This window comes from Candida oxycetoniae (assembly GCF_023343755.2).
Source record: "Candida oxycetoniae strain CBS 10844 chromosome Unknown scaffold4, whole genome shotgun sequence".
NCBI lineage: Eukaryota > Fungi > Ascomycota > Pichiomycetes > Serinales > Debaryomycetaceae > Lodderomyces > Lodderomyces oxycetoniae.
The window spans coordinates 280,348-305,501 of record NW_026055367.1 but is presented as its reverse complement, the minus strand read 5'-3'; the positions used below and the strand labels follow the sequence as shown (position 1 = coordinate 305,501).

At 38.0% G+C, this 25,154-nt stretch overlaps 8 protein-coding genes across 8 annotated transcripts; 4 read left to right on the top strand and 4 right to left on the bottom strand. All coding sequences in view use genetic code 12, as the record gives it.

The window, feature by feature from the left end:
- Positions 1-1,103: 1,103 nt before the first annotated feature.
- On the top strand, positions 1,104-4,235 carry CYM1 (Cym1p; the record flags this gene model as incomplete). The annotated part of the gene is made up of 1 exon (XM_049322115.1): positions 1,104-4,235. One exon carries the CDS (start codon positions 1,104-1,106, stop codon positions 4,233-4,235), a length of 3,132 nt encoding a protein of 1,043 aa, XP_049181938.1.
- Positions 4,236-5,481: 1,246 nt separating this feature from the next.
- ERV25 (Erv25p) lies at positions 5,482-6,138 on the top strand (the record flags this gene model as incomplete). Its single annotated transcript, XM_049322114.1, has 1 exon — positions 5,482-6,138. The coding sequence occupies one exon, from the start codon at positions 5,482-5,484 to the stop codon at positions 6,136-6,138; it is 657 nt and encodes a 218-aa protein (XP_049181937.1).
- Positions 6,139-6,303: 165 nt separating this feature from the next.
- KGF56_001033 (uncharacterized protein) lies at positions 6,304-8,409 on the bottom strand (the record flags this gene model as incomplete). The annotated part of the gene is made up of 1 exon (XM_049322113.1): positions 6,304-8,409. The coding sequence occupies one exon, from the start codon at positions 8,407-8,409 to the stop codon at positions 6,304-6,306; it is 2,106 nt and encodes a 701-aa protein (XP_049181936.1).
- Positions 8,410-8,807: 398 nt separating this feature from the next.
- On the bottom strand, positions 8,808-9,557 carry KGF56_001032 (uncharacterized protein; the record flags this gene model as incomplete). The annotated part of the gene is made up of 1 exon (XM_049322112.1): positions 8,808-9,557. The coding sequence occupies one exon, from the start codon at positions 9,555-9,557 to the stop codon at positions 8,808-8,810; it is 750 nt and encodes a 249-aa protein (XP_049181935.1).
- A 1,640-nt stretch (positions 9,558-11,197) lies between these two features.
- On the top strand, positions 11,198-13,849 carry KGF56_001031 (uncharacterized protein; the record flags this gene model as incomplete). The annotated part of the gene is made up of 1 exon (XM_049322111.1): positions 11,198-13,849. One exon carries the CDS (start codon positions 11,198-11,200, stop codon positions 13,847-13,849), a length of 2,652 nt encoding a protein of 883 aa, XP_049181934.1.
- A 548-nt stretch (positions 13,850-14,397) lies between these two features.
- Positions 14,398-17,418, top strand: DOT1 (histone methyltransferase; the record flags this gene model as incomplete). The annotated part of the gene is made up of 1 exon (XM_049322110.1): positions 14,398-17,418. One exon carries the CDS (start codon positions 14,398-14,400, stop codon positions 17,416-17,418), a length of 3,021 nt encoding a protein of 1,006 aa, XP_049181933.1.
- Positions 17,419-17,594: 176 nt separating this feature from the next.
- ISW2 (DNA translocase) lies at positions 17,595-20,912 on the bottom strand (the record flags this gene model as incomplete). Its single annotated transcript, XM_049322108.1, has 1 exon — positions 17,595-20,912. One exon carries the CDS (start codon positions 20,910-20,912, stop codon positions 17,595-17,597), a length of 3,318 nt encoding a protein of 1,105 aa, XP_049181932.1.
- A 1,703-nt stretch (positions 20,913-22,615) lies between these two features.
- Positions 22,616-25,000, bottom strand: KGF56_001028 (UNG1; the record flags this gene model as incomplete). The annotated part of the gene is made up of 2 exons (XM_049322107.1): positions 22,616-23,681; positions 24,081-25,000. The coding sequence occupies 2 exons, from the start codon at positions 24,998-25,000 to the stop codon at positions 22,616-22,618; spliced, it is 1,986 nt and encodes a 661-aa protein (XP_049181931.1).
- Between the last annotated feature and the right edge of the window lie 154 nt (positions 25,001-25,154).

Genomic DNA, 25,154 nt, shown 5'->3' with positions numbered 1-25,154 from the left:
ACGAGTCTACTAGATAGAAAGACCAGTCGAGTGAAACGAGTCTACTAGATATTTACGATCGAGCTGCGCTGGGTATAATTTTTGCTAGTGTTAATATAGAGTACTATTGAGTTTGAGTCAAATTGATGCAAAAAAAGAGACTGATCAATAAAAAAAGAGTAGACAGAGACTAGTCGATAGAGAGTAGATAGAGAGAGCAAATAGAGTAGTGTTATCTTCTCTCTTTCCAGGATAGTCTATAGAGAGAGTAGAGTAGATATATAGAGAGAAGAGAGAGTGGAAAGAGAGTAGATATAGACTTTTTAGTCATACAACAGTTTAAACGGATCTGGATTTTGTGATAAGGGATGGTTTGTATAGATGGCTCGATCTTGTGATAATCTACCGCCTTGGAAAGTGGAGAATCGTTACGTATAACAGGTGGAGACCTATCAGTTAAGAAAGCCTACAAAATGGAATGAAAAAGTACTATTCAGCTGTGATGGGTAAGATATGTTATAGGTAACAGTACACTGTGCTATGTAGATTGGAATATCAGGATGTGAGTATATAAAAGGTTCTTATTGCCCTGGAAATGGATATCTAGAGCAAAGCAAACTTCACTAGCAGTATATAACCTTCTCTATCATAAGATAGCCACTACCTGTTTAGTGTTGATACTACAAACTGCTCCACTACCCGTTTAGTGTTGATACTACAAACTACTCCACTACCCGTTTAGTGTTGATACTACAAACTACTCCACTACCCGTTTAGTGTTGATACTACAAACTACTCCACTACCCGTTTAGTGTTGATACTACAAACTGCTCCACTAGCTCGCTTCGCTCGCTAGTGTAATATGCTTTTCATGTGTTAAATTTTCAAGCTGGTTTGAAAAGATGCTTACACCTCCTCTATTACCAGCAATATCATGTCATCTATGGACTGCTAGACACTAATACCTGTGATTACTTACACCGTTAAGCCAACTTGAAAAAAGAATGGTAGGTGAAATTTCTTTCCTGAAAAAAAAAAAATTAGAGTAACCGCCATTTATAACAATCTATAGAGAATTGGCATCATTTTATAGAGATAAATATTTGCAAAATACCCTCCTTTGAATGATAAGAGCGTGTTTTCATCAAAGATGTTTGAGGGCTCAAACATTCAAACGCTATGCACACACTAATAGCTCTTTATTAGAAAAGTATCCACTAGGACTCAAGTCTCACGGGTTTCAAGTTTTGCAAGCAGAATTAGTACCGGAGTTTTCTTTAGTGGCGGTACTACTCAAACATGAAGAGAGCGGAGCTCAGCATTTGCACTTGGACTCGCCAAATGATCACAACAATGTGTTTCTGATCGCCTTCAAGACCAACCCTCCTGATTCGACGGGTGTTGCACATATTTTGGAACATACAACATTGTGTGGGTCAACGAAATACCCAGTTCGGGATCCGTTTTTCAAGATGACGAATCGAAGTTTGAGTAATTTCATGAATGCAATGACAGGACACGATTACACTTTTTATCCTTTTGCCACAACGAATCCAAAAGATTTTGAAAATTTAATGGACGTTTATTTGTCCTCGGTGTTTCAACCGCTTTTAAACTACAATGATTTTTTACAAGAAGGGTGGAGATTGGAAAACTCGGTAACTGATGATATCAACAGTAAGCTTGAATTTAAGGGAGTTGTATTTAATGAGATGAAGGGGCAATATTCAAATACAATGTACTATTTTTATATAAAATTTTTAGAGTCAATCTACCCATCTTTAAATAACGCTGGTGGGGATCCGTTGAAAATGACCAACTTGAAATATCAAGAGCTCAAAAAATTCCATTCTGATAACTATAACGCGTCAAATGCAAAATCCTTTACATATGGAAATTTGCCGTTGAATAAACACTTGCAAAAACTAGATAAATATTACAAGGATTGGAAACAAAACCCCTCAGCCAACTCAAATATAGTATTGAAGAAGCCAATATTTACAACCAATAACCAAAAAGTTTATGATTTTACTGTACCAGGCCCTGTTGACCCTATGATTGATAAGGACATCTCCGAACAATATCACTCTTCTGTCACATGGTATTTGGGTAATCCATTGGACCCTCAAATGCATTATATGTTATTCAAGTGGAAGATTTTAGGGTCCTTGTTATTTGATGGGCACAATTCCCCCTTTTATCAAGAATTGATTGAAACTGGATACTCTGAAGATTTTTCGGCCAACTCAGGATTGGACTCGACCACTGCCTTGTTTTCATTAACTGTAGGGTTGAACTTTTTGACCAAAGAAAAAGTGGACGGTTTGGAAAATAGGATTTTGGGCATTATGAACGATAAAGTGCTCCCAGAACTAAGGAATCCCGAAAGTGCATATTATGACAGAGTGAAAGCGTTATTGCATCAAATAGAAATAGGGTTCAAAAAACACAAACCTGATTTTGGGTTTGGTTTGCTCAGCTCGCTTGTTCCTTCTTGGGTTAATGGTAGTGATCCCATAAATCAATTGCGAGTGGAGAAGATTTTATCGCAATTCAAAAATGAATTTGAAGCAAAGGGTTTATCGATGTTTGAAACTATGTTGAAAGAGTCCATTTTGAATAAAGAGTCAAAGAAGTTTAAATTCACAATGGTGCCACAAGTTGAATTCTACACGAAATTGGCGGATGCGGAATCTAATAACCTTGAGGCAAAAGTTCAGAAATTAACTAAGCACGATAAAGAAGTACTCTTTAACCGCAACATTGAATTGAAAAAGTCGCAATCCAAAGAGGAAGACAGTGAAGTGCTACCCACTCTTACTATTGAAGATATTCCTCCAAAAGGGGAATTTTATCTGGTGAATTATGCAAATGTAAAAAACAAAAACAGCAACAACAACAAAGGGGAGAAAAACCTCAGCGAGAGGATAATTGATACAAACGGCCTAGTTTATGCATATGCGTTAAAGGACATTTCGTTTTTACCTACAAAGTACTACAAGTTTCTCCCCTTGTTCAATAGTTGTTTGACGAATCTTGCTGGCACAACGGAAACTTCAATAACGGATCTTGAAACCAAAATTCAGATCCACACTGGTGGAATCTCATTTGCCTCGAAAGCCAGTGCAAACCCTTACAATATTAATCAAGTAAAGATGCAATACCTGCTTTCGGGTGTAGCATTGAGGGAGGATGCAAGACACGTATACGATTTGTGGTACGAGATATTAACTCAGACTCGATTTTCAGCTGAAGAAGATGATGTGTTTGACAAGTTGACAACTTTAATAAAGAATATGGGCCAGAACCAAATTAACAACATAGCTGATCGTGGCCATTCGTATGCTTGTGGAGAGAGTAATTCAAAGTTAACTCCATCAGGCTATATTGCTGATTTGACGAGTGGGTTAACTCAAGTTCAGTTTGTTATGGAAATGAATAAGAAACTTGAAGAAAAGGGCAAGGAGTACCTTTGTATGGAACTTTTACCAATATTGAAAAACATTCAAACTTACATTTTAAGAGGCGATTTTAAATATAGATTAGTTGGCGATAAAGATATCATCAGTGAGAATGAAAAATTGATTGCACAATTTGATGAAAAAGTCTCGGGCGAGTTTCAATCATCCGCCACAAACGAACTTGCCCAGTTGTTAGATAAGAACATCAACAACAACAACAACAACAAGACAGAAAAACTTTTAGTTAATCTTCCTTTCCAAGTAGGGTATTCTTGCTTAGCCAAGATTGGTGCACCATATTGTTCAAAAGATGGGGCAGCATTACAAATTCTTTCTCAGCTATACACATTCAAAAACTTGCACTCAAAAGTTAGAGAAATAAATGGCGCTTATGGCGGTGGACTCAATTACGATGGGTTAGGAGGTACACTCGATTTTTACTCATACAGAGATCCCAACCCCATCAAGTCAATTCAAACATTTGAAGAATCTTTTCCATATGGTCTAGACGCCAATTGGAACGAAAAAGACTTGACAGAAGCAAAGCTAAGGATATTTCAAAGTGTAGATGCTCCAATTAATATTTCCAGTCAGGGTGCTGTTGAGTTTTTCGAAGGTATATCTTACGAGCTAGAACAAGAAAGAAGAGAAAATTTCTTAACTACAACAAATCAAGATTTAGTAGATGTTACCCAAAAGTACTTGGTTGGTAATCCAATCAATATGGTTACAGTAATTGGTGATGAACAAATTTTGAAAGTTAAAGATGATTGGAAAATCAAAAATTTGAAATGAATTAAAGAAAAAAGAAAATAAAGAGAATAAAATGGAAATAAAAAGCGCTTATAGATTTGAATAACTGTACATAGGTAAAACGTTAGAGAGAGTGTGTGTGACACTATCGAGTGGAGCACAACACTTAGTAGCAATACTTTTGACGACTCTATCGAGCAGAGCGAGATAGCGGGGCACACTGTACATAGGTAAATTCTTAGAGAGTGTGTGTGACACTATCGAACAGAGCGTGATAGTGGAGCACAACACTTAGAAGCAACACTTTCGACGACTCTTTCGAGCAGAGCGAGATAGTGGGGCACGCTGTATACAGGTAAATCGTTAGAGAGAGTGTATGTGAGAGAGAGAGAGAGAGAGTGTGTGTGTGTGTGTGTGTGTGAGACAGAGAGATTGAATTTGAGATTCAGAGAAACCAGTGTTGCTAGTATGCACCACTATCTCACTCTAGTCGATAGTGCCAGTGGGTAATATCACTATTTCATTTTTCTATTATACACCATCCTCCTCCCTCACGTTGAACTATTTACACAAAACTCACCTTCTTAATGCAATAATAATACCCTCTCTTCTTTAGCGATGTCTCCTTGTGTAATCCTTTGGAGTAATTTCTGCTATTTTCCGTTTTCTATCTTCTTGGAAAAGACAATGCCTCTTAGCTCGTGGATCGTATAGTATTAGATTTAGTTTTCTGGAACTTCGAGGTATCTTGAACCATTTTTCATACCCTGTTAAGGCAGTCGATACCATCTTTATCATGGTCGTATTTCCTTTAACCTTAGCCATTTGCTTGTATATTATTCAACTCTTGCAAAGTTCCTCTACCCAATTTATCAATTTAGTTTTCTCTCTATGAATTTTTCAATTTTTTTTCCCATTCTTTTTTTGATCACGTGGAAGCGTCTTTAAAGCGTAGACTTTTTATTTTGAAAGTATATAGTCGCATACAACAACCTATACTCAATGCATCTGTGTCTTTTTTTTCCCCCTTCTTTTTTGATCACGTGGAAGAGTCTTTGAAAATGTAGACTTCCTATTTTGGAAGTATATAGTCACAAACAGCAATCCCTGTTCAACGCGTCTGTGTCGTTTTTTTTTTTGTCGAATTTTTCAATTTTTTTTCACCAAATATGAACACGCTTCAAGATGATAATTTAAAGACTAGTTTATATATTTCACACTCTTTTTTCATAAAAAGGTAATAGAGCTAACACGCCGTGTCGAATAATTGTTAGTTAAAAGAGACACAATGCAGTCGGTACTTTGTCTTTCATTACTATGTGCATTCTTTTTATCCTACTTGGCTAGTGCATTACATATGGAGATTCCAGCACTTGCTAATCCTCATCCTGTATGCATTCGTGATTTTGTTCAAGAGAATCAGATGGTGGTGGTTAATGTATATACCGATGGCTACAAAGGGGATAATCAGAGATTAGATATGAAGATCACCGACTCAGTAGGTAACACTTATGCAACAAGGAAAAACATTGTAGGTAATGTCAAGCTTGCGTTTACATCTCATAACAATGCAGCTGTGGATATTTGTTTTAAAAACTATCAAGAAGCAAAATGGAAGAAACACGGCTCAAGAGATTCCTCTGTGCGGTTGGTGGAATTGGAGATTGAGAGCGGAGCTGCTGCGAGAGATTGGAATGCTTTACAAGCAAGTGAAAAATTGAAACCCAATGAAATATCGTTGAAAAAAATTGAAAGTCTAACTGGTGAAATTGTACAAGAATTGCAATATTTGAAAACTAGAGAAGAAAGAATGAGAGATACTAATGAATCAACAAACTCAAGAGTCAAGTGGTTCTCGGTGATAATTATTGCTTCTCTTGTTGGATTTGGAGTTTGGCAAATTCAATATTTGAGACACTACTTCAAAGTCAAACACATCATTTAGAGAGAGTGAGAGAGGAGAGGAGGAGAGGAGGAGAGGAGAAGAGGAGAATGGAGGGTATGTAATGTACTGTACTGTACTTGTATATTGGCGAAACAAAAAAAAAAAAAAAAAAAAAAAAACAAATTGTAAAAGAATGCCTATTAAGTTGGGATTTCTTCTCTAGTTTTATAGGTAATTGGCAATTATTGATGTAAAACTATCCTGCTCAAAAACCTTTCTCTTGTACTCTTGTGCCGTTTCTTTTGTTATTTGGAACTCAAGATTTGACTTCTCAATGGATTCAGTACATAGATTGAGAAACTCGTCGTACTTTGATAATCGTAGATCATTTGCCAGTATTAGCTTATCAACAACCAGTTGATCCTTATATACAATGCTGCCCATACGAAAAAGATCTTCAAGTATCCAAATCAACATCCATTCTAAAACAAAGTTCAACTTCATCCACGTTTGGTAAAATTGTTCAAAGCTTTTCCATAATTCGTCCTCCGTTATCAGTGCGTAAACCAGAGGATCATTGAGCCATTTGAGTATCAAATCGAGATTATCGACTTGGAAGTTTGCGTCGCTGGACTCAAGGTGGCAGTGCAAAACAAACTTTCTGGTAGGTGATGCATATACATCATTCAAAATCCGGGTGGATAGTTTCACCAAAAATAACTCTCGGTACTTGAAACTTATATTGGATGGGTTTGCAAACGAGTAAAAAAATTCAACTATATATCGATAATCGATATACAGGAACTTTTCACTGAGATTTCCTATAAACACATCTGGTGCCAAACTTTTTGAAAAAGACCCTCCTGCTGTGTTGCACCTATTAACCACTGCTTCGTCAAATGCTAAACTCCAGTAAAAGACGATGCAGCTGATTTTGAATCGAAGACTCATCGAGTGCAAGTTGTCGCTCAAAATATCATTTCCGTCAAACTCATCTGCTGATTGTCGCTTTTTCTTAAACTCTTTTCTAACAAGTGCAATTTCATGTTGATAGCATCCTTCCGGAAATGCTGGCAAGTGCGGTGTTAATCCATTAAAAACAAATTCAACGATATATTCATACCACAGGCCTTGATAGCGGCCCAAGCATTTGATCAACATCAGAAACAAAATATCAGGACTATTTTCCACTTGCAAGCTAACCAATTTCCTTTTATCCTTTGGATTAAAGAGCCATAGGTACGGATCCTTTTCATTAAACAATTTTGCCATTTCAGAAACCAAATTATATTCGATTAAATCAAAGACAATTGAAAGCATTTGAGACTGTGCTTCGTATATGTAATGGCAGTCCGCTTTCACTTTTAGATAATACAAACTTGATAGTCCAGCACAGAAAAAACACCAGTTGATGAGTTTCCATAAATGGAATTTGCTATTTGAGCCAACTCTTTCCTGCAATGATGGTTCATCGTAGATTCTCAACCTATCCCAAGTTTCGGTCGGTTGAGCTATTAACCTGGCAAACATGGGGAGCTCAGCAGAGTCATTTATACTAATTTCTTCTTCCATATTAAGTATTGAGCTTGAGTTTTCCATATCTCTTGTAGTATCGTAATCGAGATCTGAATTTTCTTCCCCAGAATCCTCGCCAAAGTTACTATATTCATTTCCATTCTTTGCGCCGAGATCAGAAGCAGCTTTTTCAGTAAAGCTTTGTCGCCTTTTTGTCGTCACCTCCTCTTGTGGTTGAGGTTGAGGTGGAGGTGGAGGTTGAGATTTACTTTGTGGCTCTCTTGCGTTCCGATAAAATGACGTAATGTCTGATAATCCCAGGGTTCTTATATTATTCAGACGTAACAAGTCGCCAACGACTTTCATTAATGCAGGATATATTGGCTCGGACGGATTTGCAAACAGAATATCCAAGTATTTGCGTAGCACTGCAACACAACGGTCCCTTAACGGTGACTTGTGCAAACAAGTATCATTATACTTATTAGACATTTTGACTTGCTGCTGAGACTCGCCAACTCCATTTTTGGTGTATGACGGTTTAACCGTCCAATTACATTTGCGGGCTCTCGAAGCAAGGGTCAACAAAAGATGAAGCACCGCTGTTGATGGTATAGGTAACAAATTATATTCGTGTCCTTCATTGACTATATAATTATTTTGAGTTCTAAATGAGGATTCAAGTATAGTTAATAGATCGTCGAATGTCTCGAAATTGTTTAAATTGACCGAGTCTTCTCTCAAGTCCGGTACTATATTATCAATAAACTTGGTCTGGATCTTCTTAAACGACTTCGGTAGGAATAAATTCGGCATTATTAATGATACAGAGAGTATAAAGATAAATCGAATAAAGTATTTATATATTGAAAAATATGTTTTTATCTTCTTGATCATCGCGCGCGTAAACAAACCACACTTTTCCTATAAACAAGATTGAACTCATTTCATTGAGTGCATTCGAGAGTGTCACCTGGGACTGGAGAGAAAGAGAGAGGGGAAGGGGGAAAGATCGACCCTACAATGTCGATTTTCAGCTTTAATTACCTGCTCCCGTACCTTTATCTAGCTGTGATTGTTGGTGTGTCTCAAAAAGTATTTCTTGTTTGATGTCTCTGACACTATCGAGCAGAGCGAGATAGTTTTGCTCGATAGTGTCAGTCAGTGTGCTCCACTATCTAGCATAGCATGAATGCTTATTCTTCCTCTTTTTATCAGTCTAGTTCGCCTATTCGACCCAATATTTCGGCAAAGTCTTTAATTGTAACACAAGCACCACCTTTGTTGAAATCGTAATTCAACAACCTTTCATTAGAATCGTACTGACAGCATCCCAACATATCGATCATAAATGAGTCACTCAATATAGCTCCGCCGTGGTGAAGGTCATTATCCAAGCCTAAACTTGTCTTTACTGCTTTTAGCTCCGGTAGGTAAAGTCTAAAAGACTCGACATTTGAGGAAGAGGAGGAGGAGGAGGAGGAGGAGGAGTTAGAACTGTCAAGAAACAACTTCCAGTTTGCCTTTATGTGTGAGAAATGATTTCTAAATTTGACCAACCGGTTAGTGTACTTTATCAATTTGTCAATGTCAACAATGTCTAATATATCATTGCTGGTAATTACTTCTGTCGAGGTAGAAGTAATGGTGAACGAATTAATCATGTCCATAGTTATATTCTGTCGCAGGTTGGTCCTATCAATTGTGATGTTCTTTTGGCTGATAGCTCTATAGTAATAGTCTATTGCTTGTTTTATGTCATTGGTGAAACATTGAGGAATCTTTAGCGCATCAAATAGACTAGGTAACTCATCCAAATGTAGATCTTGGTCTTTTGCTTCTTCGTCGTCACCACCGCCACCTACACATTTGAAATAAGCTTCTAATATCTCATCCTCAATTTCAGGATCAAGTTTTTCAAATTCTTTAGACGCTGCAAAGGCACCTTTCTTTCTAGGTGGCATCGACACTAGGGAGCGAAGCGAGCTAGTGGAGCCAGTACTCACTAGTTTTGGAGCCAGTAATCACTAGTTTTGGAGCCAGTACCCACTAGTTTTGGAGCCAGTAATCACTAGTTTTGGAGCCAGTACTCACTAGTTTTGGAGCCAGTAATCACTAGTTTTGGAGCCAGTAATCACTAGTTTTGGAGCCAGTAATCACTAGTTTTGGAGCCAGTACTCACTAGTTTTGGAGCCAGTAATCACTAGTTTTGGAGCCAGTAATCACTAGTTTTGGAGCCAGTAATCACTAATTTTGGAGCAACGATAAATTTTTCAATATTCCGCGTGCGGAAAAAGAGGACAAACAAGGAATAGAGAGAATAAAAGGCATAGGCAGATACAGTCGATGGTAAAGCTTTCCAAATATTCAGTCACCTCAACTATATCTATTGAAATTCAACTGGCGATCTATCGACACTATCGAGCGGAGCGAGATAGTGGAGCATAGTGGAGCAGCACTGCCTGCACCCTGTAATTAAGTATATTTTATAATCTCTTGTATTTCTTGCTATTGTACACGGGTTTGAAACGTTTGAAGCTTATGCGGTAACAAAGATCTCTTTAAACTAATACACTAAGGCAAAAAAGAACAAGTCTAGTCTTTGTTTCTGTAAAGATGTTTAACCAATAAATCTAATCTCTCTTTGAGTCAAATCTAATCTCTGAGTCAAATGATAATCATTGACAGTGTGCGAAAAGGAAACTAGAGGAGGACCCCTGCTACTCAGTGCTGCGACTCTATCGAGCAAAGCGAGAGTCTTTTTCGTTACAGTAATGTCAGCAATGTGAAGCTTGATCCACAGATCGATCTTGTGATAAGGGATGGTTTGTATAGATGGCTCGATCTTGTGATAATCTACCGCCTTGGGAAGTGGAGAATCGTTACGTATAACAGGTGGAGAAAGCCTACAAAATGGAATGAAAAAGTACTATTCAGCTATGATGGGTAAGATATGTTATAGGTAACAGTACACTGTGCTATGTAGATTGGAGTATCAGGATGTGAGTATATAAAAGGTTCTTATTGCCCTGGAAATGGATATCTAGAGCAAAGCAAACTTCACTAGCAGTATATAACCTTCTCTATCATAAGATAGCCACTACCCGTTTTGTGTTGATACTACAAACTGCTCCACTAACAGTATATAACCTTCTCTATCATAAGATAGCTACTGCCCGTTTAGTATTGATACTACAAACTACAGCCACTAGCTCGCTTCGCTCGCTAGAAACTGCTCCACTAGCTCGCTTCGCTCGCTAGTGTCTCACGTCCTTATATTAGTTGCTTTGCTACTTGTAATCCTCCACTCCATACAGAATTCTTAAATGGAGGTTTTTGTTTTCCACATGGGTGTAAGGAACAGTGGAAAAAAAGAAATGAAATGAAATGAAATAAAATAAAATGACATAAAATGAATATGAAATGAATATGATATAAAAAAAGGGTAACGAATATTGATACCAAACCTTTTGTCGGTACGTCAACTTTGCTTCAAATAGAAAATTGACTTTTGTCGGTCGATATTCAAACTTGGTTTTTCTTAGAGGCGGATATTTTTGGTCTTTTTTTTTTTGCGTTTGCGTCCCTCTACTCATAATCCAGTATGTCAAGCTCATCTAGTAAATGGTTTGGTTCTTGGAGTAAAAATGGGTTGGAGAAGGAGGTGAAACAGCTGGAAATACAAATTGCTGATGAACCCGGTAGTGGCTCGACGCAGCTGCATTCAGCACAGAAGAAGTTATCAAATTCGGTAGAGGTGCAACTGCGACTGGCGGTGACAGCCTTGAAACACAAGACATCTTCTATATCACTTGCGTCCAAGACGTCCAGTAACTGGTTGAACTGGAAAAGAGAACTGGCTCCTCCTCGCCAAATAGAGGAAGGAAACGAGGAGTTTGGTAGTATTAATAACGATGCTGATGCTGATGCTGATGCAGATGCAGATGCCGATGCAGAGTACGACAATAACCAAGATGACATAATTGCTGACGATAATGGCGACGAAGTTGATGATCACGTGACGCATAACAACAACTGGAAAGGTATAACTTGGTTTTGGAATAGCAATAACAACAATAACAGTAGTAGCAATAGCAATAATAACACTGCCGCGAGAAACAATCGTGTGTCTAATGGCAAGGCTGTGAATAATAATGATAATGAAGGTAGCCAGCAGGATAATACAAAAAGGGAAGAAAATGAGAGTAATAAAAAGGCTACGACTAGCAAAAAAGATGCAGCATTGATGAATCCGGCAAACACAATTTTGAACTCAACTCCGTCTTTGCCTTCGAAACTGGAAACTACCAATGGTGCTGGCGGTGGTAATGGTGGTGGTGATGAGGAACAAGCAGATGATGCCGTTTTGTACAAGCCTCATGACAAGACTGCCCAGTTCAACAAAATTAATACTCACAAAAATGAAGATTTAAAAGAAAACACAATTGTGCCTGATTGGAGTACCTGTTTGCCATTGGCATCTGAGGGACACTTTTTCCACAGCTCGTCAACTTCGAATCAAAACAATGCAAATCAAACAGTTAAAACAGACTTGATAAATTGGAGACATTTTTTGAATCAGATATCTAACAAGTTTGGCTTTTCAACAGAGCCAGTCTCCGACCTGGAAAGTGGTAGTCAATTGAGTAAAAGTGATAAAGCAGAAAGGGAGGTTGGCTTACTCTATGAAAGATCGTATAAGCTTTATGGAAAATCTTTGGCTGTATTACCTAATGATAAGAGAGCATGCTTACCAAACTATAATAAGTTTTATACCAACACTGCTGACGGTGGTGTTATTACCACTCTGGCTACTGCTGCTGCTGCTGCTGCTGCCGCTGCTGCTTCTTCTTCTTCTCCTTCTCAGTTTGAGGAAGACCAAAAGGACCCAAACTCGATATCAATCACTAATGATGCCATGGGGAATCTCTTAATCAACAGCAAGGGGCACAAAAAAAGAGCTTTGCACGAGGCTGTCAATACAGAAATTGTCAATTACAAGTCTGGACCATTGAAAAAGATCAAAAATATTTTGATAATTGGTGTGCACGGTTTTTTTCCTACCAAAATGATCCGTCCAATTATTGGAGCTCCTAAAGGTACTTCATTGAAATTCGCCAATGAAGCGGAAAAGGCAGTAATACGTTATTGTGTAGAAAACAATCTTATCAACGAGGAAGAGTCAAGTGTTAGTATACAAAAAATCGCACTAGAAAAAGAGGGCAAGATATTTGATAGAGTTCATTTTTTCACTGAAATTTTACAAAAATGGGAAAAGGAATTGAATAATGCTGATTTTATATTTGTCGCATCACATTCACAAGGATGTGTAGTTTCAATTATATTATTGGCAAGATTGATCAGAATGGGGATTTTAAGAGATCCAATAAATAAGCGTATTGGTTTACTCGGAATGGCGGGTATCAACAATGGCCCATTCTACGGAGCCGAAAAGTCATTCTTCATGAAAGCATATAGTGCCATCGAGCACGACTCGTTGAACGAGTTGTTTGAATTGACGAAATTCGACAGCTCGCAGTCTGTTGTTTACAAAGAGTCTATCCAAACCATTATCAATGTAAATGTCAAGATTTGCTTTATTGGGTCCATCAACGATCAGTTGGTTCCATTATATTCGGCATTAGCATCCCATATTTTCCATCCCAACATTTACCGGGCTTGTTATATTGATTATACGTCACTTACTCCCAAGTTTGTTGAAAGAATGGTTTCATTATGCACACAACTATTGAACCTCGGATATTTCGACAACAATGTGATTAAAGAATTGAGCATGTCTTTGGCTGGACCATTGACTGCTGGCGGACATTCCAAAATTTATAATGATGGGAAAGTGTATGATTTAGGTATAAAGTTTTTCCTCGATACGGACGATTTGGTGATACCTCACGATGGGAAAACTGATTACGACGATTTTGAAAATAGCGAGTTACCCGTTTCCAACCAAGTTTATATAAAAGAATTCAATATAGGTAAAATAGGCACAAACCCCTTTATATTGCCATGGTGCCTAAGAGGTTTTCTTTTTAACCTTGAGAAGAATTGGCCACAACGGAGTTACTCGCACGATTTACATAGTGGTGGTGGTGGTGGTGGTGGTGGTGGTGGTGAAAGTACAAGTGGTTTTGCTCAGATCCATGAGTTATATGAACTTTTTGAGAATTGGAAACCAGAGACAAAAATATATAAGGAATTAAAATTCAGATTGAGTGGAATTAGGGCAAGTAAGTTATGAAATAAATGAGAAAACTAAAGTTGAAAATTAAAGTCAAACCCGTGTGTCAGTTGACACACTAGCTGCCACCACAATTGAGCAGAGCGAGAGTGGAACACACTAGCTGCCACCACAATTGAGCAGAGCGAGAGTGGAACACACTAGCTGCCACCACAATTGAGCAGAGCGAGAGTGGAACACACTAGCTGCCACCACAATTGAGCAGAGCGAGAGTGGAACACACTAGCTGCCACCACAATTGAGCAGAGCGAGAGTGGAACACACTAGCTGCCACCACTATTGAGCAGAGCGAGATGATGGAGCACTCTAGCTGCCACCACTATTGAGCAGAGCGAGATGATGGAGCACTCTAGCTGCCACCACTATTGAGCAGAGCGAGAAAGTGAATTCTTCCTGGTCAATGGTAATCCACTATCTCGCTCTGCTCGATAGTGAATGCATTTTTAGACTTTTATAATAAATACATGTATAAATTGTGAGTATTTTGTTGATGCTGAATTCTTCCTGGTCAATGTCATTCAACACTATCTCGCTCTGCTCAATAGTGAATGTCAGTCAATGGTAGTTTTGACTTGACTGCGAATCGAACCTGGGTGTTGAAAAAACCAACTGCGAAAAAAACAATTCCAAAGGCCTTGCCAAAAACAAAACAAGATTTTATTAACAAAGCCTTTTGCAATCTATGGCACCTTCTTTGGATATTCAAGAGTAGAGTTGGGGCTGAAGTAGCAAAGATAGCTGAAAATATAATGAGAAAGGGAAATGGGCACGTTTTGGGACAAGTGTCGGCAAAAGAATCTTTGAAGGTTGTGGATATCAGGCTAACAAAGGTTGAGCTCGATAAATTGAAACAATGTATACAAACAGATTTAACAAGTACCACGTTGAATTTCCATTTCCCAGATTATAGCATTGAGAAAATTTGTCAATTTGTATCTTGTCAGCCCCTGTTTGATGCAGATACTTTGACTATTGGTGAAAAGGAGGAATTGGCCCAATATGCAAAAACAAATACGCCCATTGAAGATGTCCATGACAAATTCCCACTACGATCAGAATCACTCATTACTCTGGAATATAAACGCTTATCATATATCAGCTCTAGAAAAACTCGATTCAAGACTGCCGAGGAAAGGTTGGCTTATGAGGCGGAAATGGTGTTTGCCGGTGGTGCAAGTACCTTATCCAAAAGAAACATAAAGAGAAGACGTGGAGAAGTTGATATAGACAGCTTCAAAAAATTGCAAGAAAAAGCTAGTAAGATCACCAAATCTGCTAAACCGCCTCCTACGCCGATGGAATTAGCGGCACGGGCCGAAAGAGCAGACAGAATTCGACTCCAAGCCTTGAAGAAAAAGGAAGCGCGAGAAAGGCAACGGCAAATTGATAAAGAGCGTAGGTTGCGAGCGCCTCCTTCTCTGTCTAAACCGGTAAAACTAAAGAATGAGTTAAACAATCTCATTGAAGCTACATTGCACTTTCAATCGGTAACGGGAGATAGAATGGCACTAGAAGACGGCGCAAAGAGGAAAACTATACCAACGCATCGTTGGGCGCCTGAGGTTCATCATATTGCATTGCTAAAAAAGACTAGATCTAGACAAGTGCAGAAGAATGAATTGAGAAAAAAACTCAAACTTGAAGAAAAAGGATCAACAACTCGAAAAAAGAGTACCCTGTTTGAAAAGAAACTTCAAAAAAATAAATCCATCAAGAAGAAAACTCATATGAAAAAGACCCGCGAACATGAGACACCAGAATATCATGAACTAGATTCACAAGTGGCTACTGAATTGGAGGTTGAGGAAGATCATATATCGCCATTCGATCCGCCAGACATCAATTCAGATACACTTTTTAATTTGCATGGTCGGCGTTTGTTTGTGGATGGTGTATACGAACTGATCCCCAAACTCCCTCAACTTCAATTCAGGGTTTGCGATGAAAATGAAACTGCAAAAGAGGCAATGACAAAGAATGATAACACGATTCTATATGATGATGAATTAGGTGCACACGTAATTGCTAGCCATGAAAAGTGTTATCGTGACATGCCAATATCGTTTCCAGAATGCGTGAATCCTCAAACTGGCAAATTGAATCAGCTAAACAGTGTAAAAGTGAGATTTTTGTTATACCCTCAGCACTATGAGCTGTATGTGCTTGCAGATCCAAAAGACAATGAATTAGACCCGGTCCATGAAATCATTAAATTATTTATGCTTCATTTTGCATTATATTTTTCTTATTCAGAAGTAATCAAGGGTTTGATTAATGGGTATTGTCATAGTCTTGAGAGAACGGTTTACGATAATAATTTTGGTGAATTTATATTCATAGTGGATAAATGGAACAAACTTATGTTATATTTATCTCCCAATATAGAAGCAGTAGAAGAGATAATGAAGGGAGACAATGATCTCAATGCTGGTGCCAAATTATGCTTGAACCAATCGGAAATAAGAGTTCCCACGTTGGACGATTTGGATTTGGAGACATTCTATAGCGAAATTGGATTTGAATCTGCAAGTCCGTTCTATCAACAAGTGGAAACCAAAGAGTGCTCGTTAAATTTGGCGAAAGGGGAGGGGGAGGAGGAGGAGGAGGAGGAGGAGGAGATTATCATTGATGAAAATGTAGATACTTCGATAAACAATGTTCAGCCACCCACAAATGTTGCAAGCACCAAAACTTATATAAGGCCTGATAATTATGTTTCAAATTTTTTTAAACGACTTCAATCCAAAACAGAAGTATCGAGATACGCAGTTCAACAAATACTTTTGCGAGTATATGCTAGAGTTGTTTCTACTGATTCCCGAAAACTACGCTCGTATAGGGCATTCACTGCTGAAGTGTATGGTGAGCTTCTACCATCCTTCACTAGTGAAGTGTTGGAAAAAGTTCAACTTAAACCAAATCAAAAGTTTTACGACTTGGGTTCTGGTGTTGGAAACACTACTTTTCAAGCTGCGTTGGAGTTTGGCGCTATAAGTGGTGGTTGTGAATTGATGAGCCATGCTTCGAAATTGACAGGCTTGCAAGAAAATTTGATACAAAAGCATTTGGCTGTCTTTGGTCTAAAACCACTCGAACTAAAGTTTGCTTTGAATCAATCGTTTGTGAATAATGAGCAAGTTCGCCGTGACTGTTTGGACTGCGATGTAATAATTGTCAACAATTACTTATTTGAAGGAGAATTAAATGATGCAGTGGGTAAATTGCTATATGGCTTGAAACCGGGTACAAAGATCATTAGTTTGAGAAACTTTATAAGTCCTCGATACAGAGCTACATTTGATACAGTATTTGATTATTTCAGTGTTACTAAGCATGAGATGAGCGATCTAATGTCTGTTAGTTGGACGGCAAACAAAGTTCCTTACTACATCTCTACTGTGGAGGAAACCATAAGGCCTGAGTATTTGAAAGGAGAAGAATCGGTGTTGGAAATTTACAGTGACGGCTCTAAATCAGCAAGTCCAACTACGTCAGTATATCATTCGCATGAGGAGATTTTAACTCCTCCAACTGAACACAACTCCGAACCTGAAACAGAAAAGTCATAAAATATATTGATTTTGTAGACCAAGCTAAAGTGACATCATCTGTTATTGTCTGTATATGTACTATTTTGTTGGAGAAAAAAAAAAAATAAAAAAATAATCATAGCTTAAAAAGAAGGTTTTTATTATAATTTTGTTCTTCTTCTTCTTCTACTTCATCATCATCATCATCATCATCATCAATGTTTCACCTTCTTTGTTTGACTTTCAGTCAACAACTCTGAAGGTGTTCGTTTTTCGGCGCTGCTTCCTATCAGCGACGACGGTTCCACAGATCCAATTCTAGAACTACCGTTTGATCCACCAACAGAATACGTTAATCGTTTCTTATTCAATGTTCCATCAGCTTCTCTTGAAATGGCCAATAAAAGTGTATTGATACGTCTCCCCAATTCTTGTGGGGTTCTTGACTGAATAAACCAGTCAAATTTAAAAAGGTCAGAATCCTCAATTTCTTGCTTTATACGATAATTTAATTTTTCGTCAAATATACCGAATTTGTAAACACAGTTTAAAAGGAACTTATCTTCTTGTTTTGAATAAACTCTTTTCGAATTGTTCGGTGGGTAAACAATAACAAGGTCTTCCATTGGATCTTGCAAATTTTCGATTTTTGAAGCAAGCAAGTTTTGATGTATTTGTAGTTTCTCCCGTTTCTTTTCCATTGTCTCTATTTGATTGATATATTTTTCATATCCGTCTATTAATTTATACTGTTGCCAGAATGTCTTTGCATACCTCTCGGTTTCTCTTTTCGATTTATTCAATTTGCCTGCACTGTTTCGACCTAGTGCTTTAGAGATTTTCCCATATTCGTGACGACCATATTTGGCCGAAGCGTGGATAAAGTTTGTAAAATCTCGCCTAGACCAATTGGAAAACGATTTTTCTAATAATTCGTTTTTGAGTGCAATCTCCTCTTCAGTTAACGGTTCAACGTTGTTGATTTTGTCTTGCTCCTTACGTCTCTTTTGCTCTCGAGTTAATTCGTCCTTGTCTTCATCAACAAGAAACTCCTCGTCTGAATCTCCAAAATCTTCAAGAGAGTATTGAAAATTGATCTCCTTTTTATAAGCTAGTTGCTCTCTCTCAAGTAGCTGTGCTAAACCAGGTGGGAAAAACTGATGATCTTGTGCCGTGTAAACCTTGGGTGCTTTTGGCTTGATAAACACTTGCCTAACGGCTTTCTCCTTGACTGCTGGCGGTGGTGCTTTTAAAACGTCCTTATAATAATTGTCCACTGAATACGTTTGTTCTTTTCTAATTCTTTTTGAAGGGTTAATCCAACTAAATCCTAAACCATTATTTTCCTTTTTGGCGAAATTCTTACCATTCCATTGATAAGCAGATGCATCAGATGTGAAATTTTGTAAATCTTCCAATCCCAATTTATTAAACTTTTCATTCATTGTTTTCGTCTTTACAAAACCTTTTTCCAAAATCTTTTCTATATCATCATCCATGTCAACCGTTTGGTTACCTCCTTCAAAAACTTTCTGAGCTCCATGTTGAATCATTTCAATCAAATCATCTTTTGAATTTCCCACGCCATTGTTATTATTACTAGAATTAGATTGTCGACCTTGTTGAATAACCAATTGGTCCAACCTAAGTTTTTGTGCCGCTCGCTCAAGAACCTTCTCTTCAATTGCATTTTCAGTAACAAATCTGTATACCTTAACTTGTTTTTGCTGTCCAATTCTATGAGCTCGATCCATTGCTTGTAAGTCCGCTTGTGGGTTCCAGTCCGAGTCATATAAAATGACAATATCCGCCGATGTCAAATTGATACCGAGACCACCGGCTCTGGTGGTAAGTAAGAAAATAAATTTATTGGAATCGGGTGCATTGTACTCATCAATAGCTTCAATACGATCTTCGTGAGACGTTGATCCATCAATACGGCAATACTCGTAATCTCTGAGGTAACAGTAGTCTTCAAGAATATCCAATACTCTGGACATTTGGGAAAATATAAGCACTCGACTTTTCTCCTTTTGAAATTTCTTCAACATCTTGTCCAAAATTATCATCTTTCCCGAATTGTAAACAAGGTGCTCGTCAGTAGTATACGGTGGTCCTGGTTCGGCACCATCAAACAAATATGGATGATTACAACATTTTCTCAATTGCATCACAATATTCAAAAGTCTAGTTTTACCTTCTCTTTTGCCAACAACACCATTAACTGCATCAATATCCTTTTCGAGTAATTTTTTGTACCATTCTAATTGCATGCTAGACATTCCTATGTATACGTTAGATTCGATTTTGGGCAATAAGGATTTTTCTACATCAGATTTGACTCTTCGGAGTAAAAAAGGACTTAAAAGCTGGTGTAACTCTTGTATGATCTTGTCCTGTACTTTAAATTTGGATTTTTCATCCATAGTTTCAGTAGTGCTACTGCTGCTGCTGCTACTGCTACTGCTGCTATTGCTATTGCTATGGCCATTTTGTTGTTGGTCAAAAGTTTCATCAAATTGATCAGAATCGCCAAATACATCCGGTAATAAAAAATTCAACAAGGCCCAAAGTTCATGTAGGTTATTTTGCAAGGGGGTCCCTGTAATTAGTAATCTATTTCTTGAATAGAATAAACGAATGATTTGGGATAACGAGCTTTGTTCGTTCTTGATTCTGTGTGCTTCATCCACAACAATATACTCCCATTTAAATTTCTTTAAAGCGCTCTTTTCTCTTAAAACCATTTCAAATGATGTGATCAAAACATCAAATTTAGCCGTATACAATCGGTTCTTTATTATTTCGTTTCTTTGATCTTTGTCACCTTGTAGTATAACCACATTTACTTCGGGAGTCCATTTAGCAAATTCTCTTCTCCAATTGTCCAAAGTTGATTTTGGGACAATTATAATGAAGGGTCCATCAATATGCTTGATGTACCTCAAATAGCCCAAAAATGAAATTGTCTGTAAAGTTTTTCCCAACCCCATTTCATCAGCTAATATTCCACTTAGTCTATTTTCATAAAGTGAAATAAGCCAATTCAAGCCTTCAATTTGGTATTCTCTCAATTTTCCTTCCTGCACAAAAGATGGGGATTCGGTTAAAACGGTATGTTGGTGTTCTTCGTCATCTTCATTCACCTCATCTTGTAATAACTCAGCATCTTCTTCCTTTTCAGTTTTTCTTCGACGAAAATTACTCCTTTTTTTTTTCCTTGCTGTTTCTTGGAAAAACCTTTTGTTGTCAATCTCTCTTACTCTTTTCTTGAATTCAGGATCTCTTGACGAGTTCAAATCTATGAATTTCCGAAAGATTGAGCTCAAACCAAGTAAATACTGAAATCGTTTGGTTGCATCATCTTTATCGTTTGCATAAGCATGTTTTGCATCGACTTCGAGCAAAAACCTCCTTCTTCTCTCCTCGCAAGTTTCCTCGTGTATTTTCAAAGCAACACCATTACCACCATTACCACCACCACCACCAAGATTGCTCTTTACATGCACATCATCACGTAGCAAATTTCCCATAATAAAATCAACGATTAACCAAACCAAACCAAAGCTGCAAAAAAAGCTGCAAAAAAAGCTGCAAAAATTGGCCCTCAAACACTCGGGTTAGATAAATAAACTATTCCAAATTCTTGTTGATTGCACTTGCCACCCTATATTATGCCAAAATTCCCCTGGCTATTTTCTTGTTCTTGTAATTCCTCTTGAAACTTGGCTATTAAAACTAGAAAGTTTTTTCTTATACCTTTTGGTAAAGTGAAAATTAAAGGCCATTGAATATGGAAGGATTGTGAGCCGCATTTGGGACTAAAATGGAATATCGAGCGAAGCGAGATAGTAAGAATATCGAGCGAAGCGAGATAGTAAGAATATCGAGCGAAGCGAGATAGTAAGAATATCGAGCGAAGCGAGATAGTAAGAATATCGAGCGAAGCGAGATAGTAAGAATATCGAGCGAAGCGAGATAGTAAGAATATCGAGCGAAGCGAGATAGTAATAGTTTGCTCGATAGTGAGCACTTTGTAGCATTTCACGACACCATCTCGCTCTGCTCGATAGTGTCTTAGCACTTTGTAACAAGCCACTGATTTATTGCAGACCGCTTCCTTAAATGTGGTTGTTTTGCTCGAGCAGAGCGAGATAGATACAGCTGTCGCAGCTAGTCAGTGCCGCTCCACTATCTCGCTCTTCTCGGTAGTGTTGTAACAAGCCACTGAGTGCTGCCCCACTATCTCGCTCTTCTCGGTAGTTTTGTAACAAGCCACTGAGTGCTGCCCCACTATCTCGCTTCGCTCGATAGTAGATCGCTCTGCTTGATAGTGGCGCTCCTACAAGAATATAACTAGTAATAAGCTAATATTGGCTCTCGTGGTTGTAACAAGGTACTAAATGTTGCTCCACTAGCTCGCTTTGTTCATCGTAGCGAGATAGTTTGCTCTTCTCGATCGTATCGATAGCGTTATTGCTAACTATTTCTCTACCATCGAGCAACACTATCGAGCAACACTATCGAGCAGAGCGAGATAGTGTTGTAAGAAGCTACAAAGTGCTGCTCCACTATCTCATTTGCTCTATAGTGTCATCACTAATATCGCTACAAAAGGTGCTCCACTATCTCGCTTCGCTCGATAGTGTCGATAGTGTCGATAGTGTCCCTACAAGTATTTTTACAAAGGGTGCACCACTATCTCGCTTCGCTCGATAGTGTCGGTAGTTGTGTCGGGAAAAAGAATACCAAAAAAGAGCAAAAACTGATAAAATTGTCAATGATAAACAATCTACAATTTTTAACGAATTTTGTTCCCAAATTAGCACTACTACCATTTTGGGAACTTTTCACTAAAAAAAAACATTTACGAGGGTCAAATTTAAAAAAGAGGTAAAAATAAAAAAAAAGTACTCGTTTTTCGATTTCCAATGGATACTATCGAGCAGAGCGAGATAGTGGAGCACACTGACTACTCTCAAACCTCGACACTATCGAGCAACACTATCGAGCAAAGCGAGATAGTGTTGTAAGAAGCTACAAAAAGTTGCTCCACTATCTCTGCTCTATAGTGTCATCACTGATATCGCTACAAAAAGTTGCTCTACTATTTCTACTCTATAGCTCGCTTCGCTCGATAGTGGAGCACACTGACTACTCTCAAACACACGGGTTTGTTGCTCCACTATCTCGCTTCGCTCGATAGTGTGGTAGCTCGATGCTGGTGCTGGCGGTGTTATTCATCCACCAAGCTCCAATCAATTTTTTCTCCATTATTCCTCTCTAACCAGGTATTACAATTTTTAAATACTTGCAGCCTAAAGAATCCACGATGTGCAGATAATGGTGATGGGTGAACAGTTTTCAAAACCAAAAATTTATCCTTATGTTCATTTAAAAATCTATTAAATTTTTCAATTCTTCTTTGAGCAGGTGTTCCCCACGCCATTATAACGAATCCCTTTTCCCCATTTTTCACATGATACTCTATTGCTTGTTTAATCACCTCTTCTGTAAACTGTTCCCATCCCCTTTCTGCATGACTGTTGGCTTTATGGGCTTCAACTGTTAATACTGCATTCAACATCAATACCCCTTCCTCCTTGGCCCATTTGGTCAAATCTCCACTTTTTGGTGTTACAAAATCGGGATAATCTATAGCTAATGTTTTGTAAATGTTTATTAGCGAAGGTGGGGGTTTACTAGGCTCCAAAACGGAAAATGCTAGCCCGTGTGCTTGATTATAGTTATGGTACGGATCTTGACCCAATATCAAACATTTGATATTATCCACAGGCGTTAATTTAGACCATGAATAAATATCTTTACTCTTGGGAAATATCGTTTTGTTTTCAAGTTGTTGTTGTTGAAGAAACCGTTTTAAATTTAAAAAATATGGTTTGGTTAATTCGCGGTATAAAAGTGCTAGCCATGTTATGTGCAACTCATCAATCTCCAACTGTAGTAACCGTTTCTCTTCTTGAGAAAGGCTCTGAACCCATTTTGTTTTATCAAAGTTGTATTTTGCACAATGAGCATCATTTTTGGATACCGCCGTTGTAGTTTCAGCCACAGCACCAGCCACAGCACCAACACCAGTACCAGTCCCAGCACCAGCACCAGCACCAGCACCAGCACCAGCCGCTGTCAACTTCACCTTCTTCTCTTCCTCCTTCGTTGCTTTTACACAACCTTTAACCTCAACCGCTCCATCTTTTTTTACACCTTCTTTTCCATTCTTTATTCCGTTTCCCCTTTCATCTCCTTTTTCATTCTCCTTTCTTTTCTTTACATCCTTCTGACTAAAATAGTCCGTTATATAACAAGGTCGTTTGGTCATGGAAAAATGCAGACAAATGTTGACGCGTCTACAATACTTTAGAATCAAAGAGTGTGTGAAAAATCGCAAGTTGTTGAAGAGAATTTTTGGCAGCTAGGGAAGCTTTCTAGGCTAGCAAGTTAGTGAATTGTTTACTAGAATACAGATAAAAGATATAACTAATAGTATGGCTTTCCCTTTGCATTTTTCAATTTTCAATTTTTGTCCGTTTACGCGTCGTCTGGTTATTAAAGTTTTTCAGGTAGCTTTTAATTAGAATAGTTTAGTTAAGCTATATGGATATCCAGCATCTTTCCTCAAGACGATACTAGTGAAGCAGCTATATAGAATGTAAATCAAGATGCAATTGATTATGATCAACCATGTTCGTAAGTTTTCGCTCTTGATTAAACTTGACTCATTAATTTGATAGTTGCCCAATTTGATCAACAAAAGAGTAATACTAGCCAATGCAGCATAATTCAAGTCAACGAGCAAAGTTTCTACTGCAAATTGGTAATGTGTACCACCGCTAATTAGAATTAACTCGCCATTATCTCCCTTAATCAAAAAAGGCACTCTATTTTGTACAGCATATTGGTAACCCCCCACACATAACAAGATAAACGCAATTGATAAATAGCAAATAACCGACAGTTTCTTGGTCGATGTAACAAACGTTGGCCCCTTTTTCTTGATAAATATTATTGCTGAAAACGTGATAATAAAAGTTTTTATAAACTTGCCCGTAGCGTCTTCTCCTCGAACTGAAATGATTTTTTGCAAATGTTCACCCAAGAATTGTGCTAATGCCATAACTTGTTGATTTTGAGAGCTCTTGGGGATCTGAAATTCCAGAAATGGTGTATTTTGTAAATCAAAAGGCACATCGTCCATGCTTGGAGGTATCAACCATAAATGCGGCACGGTAAACATATCCAAGTCTCTAAAAAGTTTATGATTCGAAGCATCGTTTAAGTCAATTTGAACAAAACTGAGAAAATGAGATTCCGAATAATCAGCAAACCACGATTTGGAAACTTGAGCAATTACAGGCTGCAATTCTTGACAAGTTTTACATTCATGCAGAGGATTCGTGGATGTGAATGTAAGCAAAGTGTAAAAGTATCGAGGACCGTCCAAGAGCGTTAAATCGCTATTCTCGATATTAATAATGAACCCATCTTCCGCTTGTGTCTTATATGACTCGAAAGCAAGCTCGGTCAACTTAACACCATCCAGAGCTAATATTGGTAGTATACATGATACAAATAGTATCCAATGAAGGAGTTGAATGCTCATTTAATGCTACTCACTCAAATGGCCATCGACTTCAAACCTGTAAGTAAGTAACCTATTTTCTATTCACTATAGCTGGTTAACTTTTTATTTTTATTATTTTTTCCACTTCCTGATTGAGGAGACCCCCTTCAAATATGGCGAAAGAATCCCGATC